This window comes from Beta vulgaris, chromosome 6, assembly GCF_026745355.1.
Source record: "Beta vulgaris subsp. vulgaris cultivar EL10 chromosome 6, EL10.2, whole genome shotgun sequence".
In the NCBI taxonomy this organism is placed as follows: domain Eukaryota; kingdom Viridiplantae; phylum Streptophyta; class Magnoliopsida; order Caryophyllales; family Amaranthaceae; genus Beta; species Beta vulgaris.
The window spans coordinates 16960709-16972982 of NC_079207.1; the positions used below are offsets into that span (position 1 = coordinate 16960709).

Below are 12274 nucleotides of genomic sequence, written 5' to 3' on the forward strand. Positions count from 1 at the left end.
AATGTGATGAAAGAAATGATAATAGGAAAAGAAGAGAAAATTGAAATTGTGAATAAAGTATAGCAAAATTGGTGTCTATTTATAGAGAAAAAAAATTATGAATTTTGGTATATGTTTTTTTTTTCAAATTGTATTTTTTGAATTATTAACGTTACAAAAATTGTAACGTTAATAATAAGAGGACCAATAGAAACACACCACTTGGCAAGATGTGAGAGGATCGAATAATTGCATGGAACAAACTGACGTGCGTCAGTTTTTTTTTCCAGACTTTTTGTCTTTTTGTGAGCTGTTCTCACCATTGAAGAGATGACATGTGGCGCTTTATTTTTTTTAAAGCATTTTCTTCCCTTTCCCCTTCCAGCGTGGCTTTCATTTATAATTCATGAACCAATTTGGATTTCCGAATTGATGAGCCTTGATTCACGTGCCAACCATTCCCCAATTCATCATTAAGAAAAAAAAAAGGTTCATCCTCATGAACCATTTTTTTTCATCATTAAGAATGCTCTTAGAACAATGTAAGCTTCAGTTTGAATTGGAGAGGAAGCGAATATTTTAATTGAATAATTAAGCGATTCGTCCCCCTCATTCACCCAAGCTATAGCTGCACCCAATTCTTTGCATTAGCGGAACCTCTCCATGCTCCGTCTACCTGCAAGCTAAGTAACACTTTCTACTTAATTCTTCCTAAGCTCCATTAAATTTGGTTGTTTTCTTCCATTGGTGGATTTCCTGAATTTTTCGTCCTTTATCAAAAGATCCATGGCATTAGAATTCCTTACCTTAGTCTCTTCAAAGAATTACATGTTCACTAGCTACTAGTTTGCATGTTCACCAATAAATCCTTTTTTTTAAGAAGTGTGAAAACGAAGTTTTCAAGTACAACGATAAATCGATAATAGATACTCCAAATCGTCAACAACCAGAACAACTTATGGTAAAAAGAAAAAGAAAAGGAGAAAACACATCAAATTTCTGCCTTTCGTAAAAGCATGTAAGAAACCCGACATTACTCGTGTAAACTCACAAACTGGCAAGAAAAGACAAACGCAATTGTTTCTCAAGTCTACACTGAACTTTGTATTTCGTACAAGCAGAATATTCGTCGTTCGTAGATGATACTAAAAACACGAGTTTGATGACACTAAAAACACGAGTTTGAACTTGCATCTAATTGGAAGTAACACACCTTAATCAGTATGCTAGGCTTTGACATGAGCTCTCGGAACAGAAAGGAACCTTTTTTCCCCTCTCCGAATACAGAACCAAAGATCTGTATGATCTTTTATTGGATATACATGTGATCAAATTACCTCTCCAAAATTTCCCCCACCACTCCACCAGTGCGGCCAATTCGCAAAGGAAAAAAAAAAGCCCACTAAATATTGTCACAAACCCTTCCCCATCCTACAAAGTGACTTTGGATTTGACTGCCATTACTCGAAATACAATTGATGAATGGCATGTCACATGTAAAACCAATTGCCAATGCCAAAAAAACTGAATAAATACAGCACAACTTCCTAATAACAATCAACGCCGACGCATCTTGGCTTTTTTTCTCAGCGCTTCCCGTCTCTCCTCTTCGAGGATCTTGACCAATTCTTCATCATCTTCTTTTTTAGCTATCCTTGCACTGCAATCAAACAAAAGGAAAAACACAAAACATTAACTCAGAGAGAGAAACCGGTATGTGCAACAAGATAGAGAATTCTTTAACAATAATAAGCACACTCCGTCAAGCTTTATAACCATGATTGGTGGCATTCCCTTGCACAAAGACCATTTTGAATAGTCAGGGGAAGAAATGTTCTGAAGTGAATGTCAAAATGATAGAACTTCCCTTTTCAAAAGAAAAAGGGAATTTAGATAACATGCTTTCTACAGAACTGGAGAGAGGAGGATGGTGGGACCCGCTACAAACATATGACACGCGAATATATCCCAAGGAATTTCACATACACCCTTTTTGGAAGGGGGGCGGGGTGGTCACAGGGAAGCACACTGACCAATCCACAACAAGTTTAAACGCAGAATTGAAGCCAAATTTCTATTCTCAACTCAAAAATGGGCGATCATCAATGATACTGACCTTCTTTGTTCCTCCTCCATTATAGTATCAAATCCCGCTTCCATATCACTGTCATCATCATCGTCATGATATCGCTGGGGACGATACCTACACAAGAATCACTCTAGATCAGATAACATGCTTAATAATAAACAGTTACTCACTTGAAGGGTGGGGAGAAAGAGAACATAGTACTTGAAACAACACTGAACAGCAGGCAACATATGAAAGTTCCAATTCCCACCACGCCCCAAACTCAATTCACCACATGGGAAGCAGGTTAGAAAAAATGTAAACAGTAATTTGTAACTGTTCAATGAAGGTGCACGAGAAACATTTCAAAAAACAGCATTTGTAGAATTACTTAAAAGAAGAAGATTAACAATCATCCTACCAGCACCAACTTTACCAACGAAGCATAAAGATATTTAACAGAACATAAGTTATAGAAAGAGCTAAACACTTAAGAGAGAAACTTTACCCGAATATATCCCTAATTGCAGACCTATAGTCAAAGTCGGACTCTGATTCTGTAGCCTTTCTTTTTTTATTCTTACTATTGTTATCAAGGACAGCAGGTGAATTGTGTGACCGTCCAGCAGGCATTTGCTTCTTGATGTGGTGGCCCTTCTCCACATTCGATTGAAGAGAGCCTTGCTTGGGTTGCCTCGCCATCTGATAAAATATTAACAAAACCAAATTTGTTTAACAAAGATATACAACGAGATTTCAAAAAAAAAAAAAAAAAAAAAAAACTATGACCTGCTTGTAACTTGAAACAAAATCAGAGGCATATATAGCATTAGATAAGAGGCAAGCACCTGAAATTTCGAGGCACCAACATTCTCCTTCCTCACCATTTTGCTTTCTGAACTTCGCTGAACATCCCTCTTATTCTCAAAACGGTTAGTTACACCAGAGGCCTGAGGCTTTACCATAGGCAGTCTCTGCCGATCAATTGTAGAAGTCCTTGCAACACCAGACTTAATTCCCACAGGAGCAGTGCAAGATTTTCTCTCCAAGGAACCAGCAGGCAATTTTCTGTCACTGGAAGATAATGGTTTCTTTGGGGGCAAGCCTTTCTGCACAGTAGGTCTAGAACCACTTCCACTACTTCTGTCTGCCTGCTTACTAGGTTGGGACTGCTTTCTCAAATCCAGCTGTCTTCTTGAATCACAAGGAAGATTAGCCTTGTTAGAGGTTTTCTGAGGGGGTGCATTACGGTAATCATGCACCTGGGAGCTCCCGGAAGAAGGCCTCCTTTGTTCCGACCCATCATATCTTTTTTTACCCGAATGTGAAGATGGCTCATATCTGTTTGCTCGAACTTGTGCTGATCTGACATCTTCATGACCTGTAAGAACCCTAATTAAGTCTTGCTAATAAAATATAGCATACATATTAAATTGGGTAAAAGCATAATAAATTATAAAGCAGGAACAAACCAGGCTTTGAAACTAAAGACTTCTGCGGACCAGGATCTTTTGCTGGTTTAGGAATCTCTGCATCGTCTGACATTAGAAAAGAATAATCTCTAGTTTGTTTCATCAACTGTACTTTTGATTTAACCTGCACAAACGAAGTTCCAATCAGAAAAAAGCAACAGCAACTAATATAAATAGAAACAAAACCGGATAAAACATGCACACAGGCAAAAGTCCAAACCTGTTTTGGAGGAGGCCTGATGCTTGGTCCATTTTTTGATGCTGTGGTGGATGATACACTAACCTTTCTTACCTACAGTGGAGTCAGCAATTAATCGGTGACGTTTCATGAAGGACACAGAAAAAACAGAACACTCTCGAATATGAAAACGACAAATGAAACTCAAATTTCATTTCAGTATCTGTTCTTAGAAAACCAAGTCCTGTAAGCTTGTTCTTAAAATTAACAGTATCAGGCTACAGCTAAGTGTTCACAAAATAAAGTTGAAAGTTTGAAGTTACATCCAATGGGAGCAGGCTACAAGCAACCTCTAGGAGCAAAGTTTTCTAAGTCACAATAAAAAAGCCACCATAGCGATACATACAATAAAGAAAAAGCCACTAAGGGATAACGACACCTCTCCCCCCCGGAAGAAAGCAAACGTCAACAGGCATCCAACCACACCATTATGGAAGAGTCCCTGTATTTTAAAGATTGTTCCTGAATGACTTACCCACAAATTGAGAAGGAAATATAAGTTTTTGTGTAGTACTGCATTGGGAAATAAGATATTAAAATGGGAAGAAATAAGACATCACTCTGAAGAAGAAATAATTAAGGAGAAGTAACATCTAAAGGCTGCCATGTTCCTCATTATTTAAGCAATTCTCTTCCTTTCCTTTCCATCACCTTACTACTTCCACTGAAATATTTGAATAAACTACTAAGCACCATACTGATATCATCCTATATCCAGGATGTGTCAAAGTCATAACTCAGGCATGTGAGCGTGCTATATGAGTCTAATGTTGAACAAGCCACCATCATGGCCAGACAGTGTGTCATTGCAACCAATGAATCGGTCAATATCGAATGTTCTACATCATGCAAAGCAGCTTCTTAATAGATGTTAAGCATCCCAAAGTTAATATCTAACAAGTTCCAAAGTCAACAATGTTTCACAAACAGCGACAAAACACACTAGGCCAGAGGGACATACATACCTTGAGGGATTATAAGACGCAAAATAACATATTAAAAGAATAAGCAATCATAGATTTCCACAACAAGGCATCCCAATACCACCATATCATATAAAAAGGCACCATGATCCATAATTTTTTAATAAAACAATCATAAGACAAAACAACACAAACATAGGAGCGACTCTTGGGCCTGAACGGCTGTGGGGCACTCTAAAGATCATCAACCTATTGGTGTGGCACCTCGATGTCTTGGACTAAAGTAAAGTACATATTACGATACACTAAGCAACCCGATTCTAGAAAGCACAGGCCAAGCCTAAAGGTCTGGTGCATTATTACATTAGACATCACAAATGACGCTTATGCATACCATAAGACAACATCACACAGCAGCAACTTACGTTGACCAGAAACACATACATCATTTTGACAAGGAGATGCTTTAGGTGCCAAATGCCGAATCTCCAATAATGATTTGCTTTCTTGGATAACTCTATCAGCAATCACTGGCTGAGAGGGACCAAAAAAATTCCCAAAACTGCAAAAAAAAAAGAGAAGGAAAGAAAGAATAACTAATTAGGAGTGAAGCCAAACAAACCAACAATCATCTTCAAAAACAATTTGCCAAGACCTAAAAAAATGCACTCAAAAAAGAAAAAAAAAAATCACCACCACGCATACCTGCTCAATTTCAAGTGGTTAATAGTGGCACCATTCTTGCCATTCTCCCTCCGTAAAATTGACCTGTGTCTTGCTTTAATTTTTTCCCTATTTTCAAGGTATTCAATTGCCTCTTTGGACAAAGGCTCATCCTTCTCTTCCTCCTCCTCTTCATCTTCATTCTCGTATTGATCTTCATCAGCATCTTCATATTGATCTTCTAAGTCATCCTCATATTCATCCAAATCCTCGTCCTTCTAGCACACAAATCCAAATAATTACAACCAACAATAATAACTAAATATTCAGCAGAAATCACCATACAATCAAATTAAATTCTAGATCCAATAAGGACTCACCCGATAGCGTTGCATACTTCTTGAACCTCCAAGGACCTTTGCTGAAAGCAACTACTCCTGAAAAACCCCCAATTCATTGCAATACATAAGCAATTTAACTAAAAAATCAGCTCATATATGATAACATGATGAATTTCAGTATCTTAGACGATAAAAACAAAAACATTCTTCTAAAACCTAATTACACGATAGAGAAAAGTAAATAAAACGAATTCAGAAAACAGTGTATTAGACATTGAAACCCTAATTTGATGAAAATTCCAATTGATTGTAATGATTAATAAAAACTTACAAATTTCCAATTGATTCAAACAATTAACTATGATAAAATAGAAAATACAAAGATTCTCAAAAAACTTTCAAGAACCAAAATTAAATTTCGTTCACGAATAAACTCCGTTGAGCTAAATATCGTCATCACAACCAATCGAACACCAAAAATATCCACAATTTTTTTTATATCATTTCATAAATAACGAAAAACCTAAATCAATGAGAAAGAGAAACTCAAAAATTTGCCTCCGAATTACAACAACAAAAAACTTTCATCAACCAAAAATAAACTTCCTTCACGAATAAACTCAGCTGAGCTTAATATCATCAATCACAACCAATCGAACACCGAAAACATCCACAATTTTATGATATTCAAAAACCTCAATCAATATAAAAAATTTACTTCCGAATCACAACAAACGCAATGTAATCCGATCAAGAAATCGGATAATATATATAAAAAAAACACTAAAAATTAGGGCAACGAATAACGAAAGATAGATCGGAAAACAAACCTGCAGAAAGGTTGAGAAGAGCAAGAATCGCAAATTGAAAACGAGCTCGATGATTCTCTCTCCTCGATGTAAAGGGGGAAAATCGAAAAGAAGGTAAAAAATGAAAGAGGGAGAGGATTTATACGGAGTCGTGGGAATCGAACGGCTGATCTTTTGTTATCATTTATCAACTTCGTTATTCCTTTTTTTGTTTCGGTTTTAGGAGTAAAAAATATTAATAATTGTGTTTTTCTTATAATTTGTGTTTTTGCCTTTTTTGTCTTGCTTCCCATGGTGCTTGTTTTTGTTGTTGTATCTTTGTATTGTGATTGTGATTCTGGTCTTGCCTAAAGACCGATGGATTACGATTACGGAGATGACGGTTTCTTCATAGCGGGAAACTAATTTCTCCACGATTATTGTGTCAATTTTTTTTTTACTTCTTCTTTTGTGGTGGATCTACATTATTCTTTATTTAGCATGTGATATTTACTTGGTGTTCACACAATTTTCTCATTTCCTTCTCTTTAGGGGTCTAATATTGGGTGGGATGAAAGGAATATAAGATGATGGGTGTATCTGTTTGATTTACTATTAATAGTAATTTCAATTTGTTAATAATTAAAGAGGTATTTTTAGCGGAATATTAGGTAGATGATAAAAAAATTGAGAGTTTGTTTGAAATATTTGAGGTTGAGAGAATGAATTTACACTTATAATCCCTCAAGTGAGTTATTAGTCAAATAGTGACAACATTAAAAAAAATTAAAGCTAAATAATGGTAGTGTTTTGGTTTATTCCGTTTGAGAACCCCTTATGGAACTCTTCCAATAGAGACCTTGAATCCTTGATAGTTGGCCATACTATGAGAAATAATATTTTCTAGAAAATGTAATTGTTAACAAGTCAACACAAACCTTTTTATTAGACATTCTCAAATAAGAGTTTGACCGAAATAAGTAGCAACATCAAAGATCGTAATATGTCAGACTTCCACTATATAATCAACACTAACTTACACACGAAGTTTGTGAAAGGTAGGTCAAAATTGAGGTAAATATGTCAAAGTTATGTTTTCACAACTTCCTTCACTAATAAGCAATAGGGGTCACCTTCGATCTCAGGGGTCTTGAGAGTAAGTCTAACCCCTTGCAAGAGGGGTCCCCAACCCCAAATTCCCCGTACTTGCAAGAGACTTCAACTTACCTTATATAAAAAAAACCTTCCGTCACTAGTAACACCAACCTAGGCTGATATCGTATGACTATAGGCTGCCTATGGATCCATAACCAATCACATGTGCAAGTTACTAACTTTCAATGTCAATGAACCATGGCCCATATATCCAATTGGTGGTATTGCCTCAAGATCACCACTTACCAAGATCTCTGATACAAGAAAATACTATTACCTATAAAATTTGAAATACAAGAAATCAAGGAAAAGTAGTCAAACAATCAGTACATTGCCTAAAAATACCACCACCTATACGAACTATCAATCAACAACACCACATAACCTCTAGCCGCTCACCAAATCAAACACAAACATTGCATTATTTTCTATCCTCAACTGCTGTCACTGTGATTTCACCAGCTTCAAAACCTGTCCCCATCTTTCCAGTAAAGATGAGAATCAGGTTTTTCGTACTATCCACGACAGGGTTTACAACCCGACAAACCTCAACCATCCATGCGACTGAGCACTAGATATTTGATTCTTCTACACAATTTGGAAAATTTTGGGGGATAATGCACATTAAGCCTGAGGTTTTTGGGATCCAGGAGGCAAGAACGACTCCCACCAGCCAGATTTGTACTTTGTATATGGGGCCACCCATTTTTCTGGCTCCTCGAACTCCAACTTAGTGGGATTTGAGGCCAATGCTTCCTCTATGCTGTCAGCTTCATAGCTTTCCGCTAAAACACGATCCAATCTCAGTTTCATGAACCTGCCAAAATATAACTATGGCGGTGTCACATAAGGTTGACTTCTGAATAGATAGGTTACTGCAAGAAGATAAAAATGATCCAAGTAGTTGATGTACATTTATAAAGAAGCGTTCTGTGAGAACAAGAGAGAGGAGGTCGTGGGATTTATGAAATCACAAAATTATTCAGCTCCCTTTGTTCTCCACAGGTCATATTCTGTAAATAGCCGAACTCATGTAGAAAAACAAAGCATAAGACACTGCCTATAAATCAAACAGCGCATTAAGATATCTAGGCCCTAGTTCCTCAATTCAGAAGTTGATACTATTGCTGTCAAGTACAAGACAATGCCTATAAATCGAACAGCGCATTAAGAATCACATACAAGACACCCCCCCAGGCCCATGCATCATGATTGTACATCGCAATGCAAAATCTTGAAAAACCTATTGCTGAAAGAGAGTTTGGTTGGAAGCCCTGAAAACAATTTTCTCATTTTCAATTCTTTGTTTTTATATGGTGGAAGAGAGTAATCTGGGGGACGGAAAACATTTTCTTCTCCAAAAGGAAGGAATTCCACAATTTTCTCCCTATTCCTTACCTTCTCCTTTCTCTTCTTTTATCCATCCATCTACATCCTATTCCTTACCTTCGACTCCGAGTTCTCCTTTCTCTTCCTTAATCCATCCCTCTACCATCCATTTACATGTTTCCTTTCCTCTCTAACTTTTCTTATAAACAAAGGAAAACTAGTTCAAATTGCTTTTTCCCTCGAATAATGCTTTTCATGGAAAATCATTTACCATCTAACCAAACAAAACCAAAGAACAAGTAACAAAGTATCTTTTGATTGTTTTAAAGGATATGGAAAACATTAGTGAAGTGCCTCTTACGTTATCCATGTACCATTTGTTGAAACCAAAGCCACGGCCGGTCTCTTTAATCTCTTAGTGATATTAGGAAATTTCTCGAGGAACTTAGGTTCAATAACAAGCCAAAAGTCTTGCTCTTTGTTTTGCTCTCCAAAATAGCGAAGCCTCTCAAACATTTGCTCCTGGAAATGCTCCTCTTCATCAAGCATGAATTTTGCATTTGCAACCACAAAATAATATTTTTTAGTTGTTTGATCCTGCATATTACAAGAAAATTGTAATTGGAGCAGGCAAGCTATTGCAGTTTATGATCACCAAAAGTGCTAGGAAAAGAGCATGTTTCAAGTTGAAAAGAACCAAATCTCCACACACCAGCATTAGATCAGAAAAAGATGCATACAATCAAACTGGTAAACAAGGGAGGAAGTTAAGGGAACAGAAGCAGCAAGTAGATTGAAAAGTGTTGTTCACTTGCTATCCAAAGCAATATTCAAGGCAGTGTGTGACTGTTTGTAACATGCGAAAAGTATGCTTTAAATGATCATCCTGAAAAATAGAAACATAAGAAAGAAAGCGATAGTGTGAATCTTGAAAAGTATACTTTAAATGATCATCCTGAAACAATTTATATTTCGAAAAGTGAGTAAATTTAATTATGTAAATTAATATGTAAATTAGTTATATTTGCAAAAAGTTAATTGAATTGTGCATGATTCGGACTCTCTTGTTCAAAGTATATACTCATTGTGTATGTAGTGTAAATCATAATTCATTCCTCATTAGGAACTATTGCCATATTCAAGCATCGATATCAGAGCCTAAGCTACTAACCCTGATTTTCTCTCTCAGCATAGCTCAAATAAATAGCAATATTTGGGAGATATCATTGCAGAACAGGATCTGCTATATCCGGAAAACGCACATATGTGTATGCTTTCAATAAGCACTTATAGGATCGTCATTGAACCATCCTTCGGTGTTGATGAAAAGCTAAAGTGCTCATTAATCAAGTCAGACTCTTAGTTCAGCAACATCAACAATGACCCATGTCAGAATATTAAAACACTAAGCAGCACTTATTACTGGACACTTGAGTATTGACTGTTTCCTTGATTCAATTTCAGAACCTTCTTAAACTATTGTCTTTCCTAGAAATTAAATCTTTCAAGTACAAAAACTTTAGTTAACAATAGCAACTTCTAGTTCTGCACAAAGTGCCGCTTGCATAGGTTTTAGAAGCTGATAGCATGATAGATATTTAATTATTTATGGTTTCGTCAACCAAACAACTTCACAATCTCCTACTGCCACGAAAACCTTCACGAATTTATGACCATATGCCCATATGGTGACGAGCTCCGGAACCATCTTCTCATCTACATCCCAAAACCATAACCTATTTCTCAGTGGCCAATTTGGATATGTGAGAATGCAATCTCCACAATGATCACTACTTCAGTTAATTATAGTTAGCTGAGTGTTACTAATTAAATTGGGATTTGCTAAACAATATAAGCTTTTCTCATAACAATTCATATTTGATCATCATAATTGATTTACATATATGAGCTTCATCAATACTACAAAGCAATATAAAAAATGGAGAAACCTCATATTCCAGCCATTCTCAGGCTTCATTAGCTTGAATCAACTAGTTTAAAAAGCACTAAAATCCATACTAACAAATTCACAAATACTCCAAAACAAGTAACATTATAAGTAGGCTCAAATTATAATGTAGTAACATCTAAAACACAAAATTATGAACTGGGAAGCTAACCTGAGTGGAGGAAGGACTAGATTGGGTGGTATCAGCGGCAGCGGCGACGGCGACAGCAGGAGTTCTAAGAGAGGAAGGAGGAATGCCACCAATGGATAAGGAAGAAAGAGAGAGAGAATGAGTAGTGTTTCTGGATTTTGGCAAAATGAAAAAGGGTTTCTGAGGTTGTTGGGAATAAAGAAAGGTACTCCCCATCATTGCCGTTGTTGAACTCATACTTACACTGCTTGCCAGAACTACCATTCTTGCTGATATACTAATTGCATAAACTAAACCCTGAAAATTCCCACAATTTGATTGATTTTTAACTATTCAACTAATTATTTTCATTGAATTTAGAGAGAATTGAGTTGAGAATTTTAATTGAGATTTGATTGATAGAAAGAGCATACCTTGAAGTGAAAATTTGATTGTCTTTGAGCAGTAGTTAGCTAGTTTCCGAGCTTTGGTTGGGTTTCAGTGAAATCTGGTAATGTCCCTCCAAATGGACATCATATCTTATCCTGGTTTCTTATCATTTATCAAAGTTATGGGAATCCCACGGATAGAGGGGGGAAATCCCTTTTCTTTTCATTTTTTTTTATTGACATTAGTGTTAAAATTTCAGTATTTAGGTAACTTTTTTTTCCTAGGATTTAGGACATATTCTTTTCGGTATAAAACAAGTGAAATAAATCGAACTTTTTTTCGTAAAGATAAATTTCATGACATCTACAATAGGTAATAAAGAAAAACAAAATCCAATCAAACAAGTTTACATCAAATTCATCTTCCAAGAAACTACAATGAACCAGATCGAGCAATACAGCTCAGCCCCCTTGTATTTGCTGAATCAAGCGGCTATTGATGAGGAAGTTTATCATTATGACATAGTTTGGGAAGAGCATTCTTGATTAAGCCATGTTGACCGCATCCGAGATTTCAATACTTTCATGTTTAGTGTCGAACTTCAAACAATGAGAACAGATTCTTCTACCTGAAGACAAAAGAACCATACTCACAACTCCCATAAGGGGAGAAGGAACCAAGTAAGTGTTGGTCCAGTGGTGATGGGGACTGGCTTTGGTAGGACGGACTCGTGTTCGAATCCCCGCAACACCCTTGGGAGAGGAATGGAACCTAACCACCCCGAACTTGGCCTCGATCCGGATGTAGCCCGAAGGGTGAACCGGGTGCAAACACCCAAAAAAATAAGGGG

General features: G+C 36.5%; 2 protein-coding genes across 3 annotated transcripts; both read right to left on the reverse strand.

Annotated features, from left to right (window-relative positions):
- Window positions 1-1056: 1056 nt before the first annotated feature.
- Window positions 1057-6696, reverse strand: LOC104896029 (uncharacterized). Of its 2 annotated transcripts, none has more exons than XM_010682706.4 (10): window positions 6515-6696; window positions 5724-5780; window positions 5386-5621; window positions 5125-5242; window positions 3740-3811; window positions 3520-3643; window positions 2896-3428; window positions 2556-2749; window positions 2096-2182; window positions 1057-1639 (listed from the first exon to the last, which is right to left on the reverse strand). In XM_010682706.4, exons 2-10 carry the CDS (start codon window positions 5736-5738, stop codon window positions 1537-1539), a joined length of 1482 nt encoding a protein of 493 aa, XP_010681008.2. In that variant the 5' UTR covers window positions 5739-5780; window positions 6515-6696; the 3' UTR covers window positions 1057-1536. The 2 variants fall into 2 exon arrangements, with proteins under 2 accessions (XP_010681008.2, XP_010681009.2); XM_010682707.4 differs by having other exon boundaries at window positions 5386-5618; window positions 6515-6693.
- Window positions 6697-7813: 1117 nt separating this feature from the next.
- On the reverse strand, window positions 7814-11626 carry LOC104896030 (hypothetical protein). Its single transcript, XM_010682708.4, has 4 exons — window positions 11469-11626; window positions 11077-11352; window positions 9318-9553; window positions 7814-8444 (listed from the first exon to the last, which is right to left on the reverse strand). Exons 2-4 carry the CDS (start codon window positions 11317-11319, stop codon window positions 8252-8254), a joined length of 672 nt encoding a protein of 223 aa, XP_010681010.2. The 5' UTR covers window positions 11320-11352; window positions 11469-11626; the 3' UTR covers window positions 7814-8251.
- Between the last annotated feature and the right edge of the window lie 648 nt (window positions 11627-12274).

Coding starts and splice junctions, on each gene's coding strand:
- LOC104896030 (XM_010682708.4), bottom strand. CDS start 11,319: ATGGTAGTTCTGGCAAGCAGTGTAAGTATGAGTTCAACAACGGCAATG. Junction 9,554..11,076: donor CTAGTCCTTCCTCCACTCAG/GTTAGCTTCCCA, acceptor TGTAATATGCAG/GATCAAACAACTAAAAAATA. Junction 8,445..9,317: donor ACAAATGGTACATGGATAAC/GTAAGAGGCACT, acceptor ATATTTTGGCAG/GTTCATGAAACTGAGATTGG.
- LOC104896029 (XM_010682706.4), bottom strand. Junction 2,750..2,895: donor TTGGTGCCTCGAAATTTCAG/GTGCTTGCCTCT, acceptor ATATTTTATCAG/ATGGCGAGGCAACCCAAGCA. Junction 1,640..2,095: donor ATGGAGGAGGAACAAAGAAG/GTCAGTATCATT, acceptor GTTTGATTGCAG/TGCAAGGATAGCTAAAAAAG.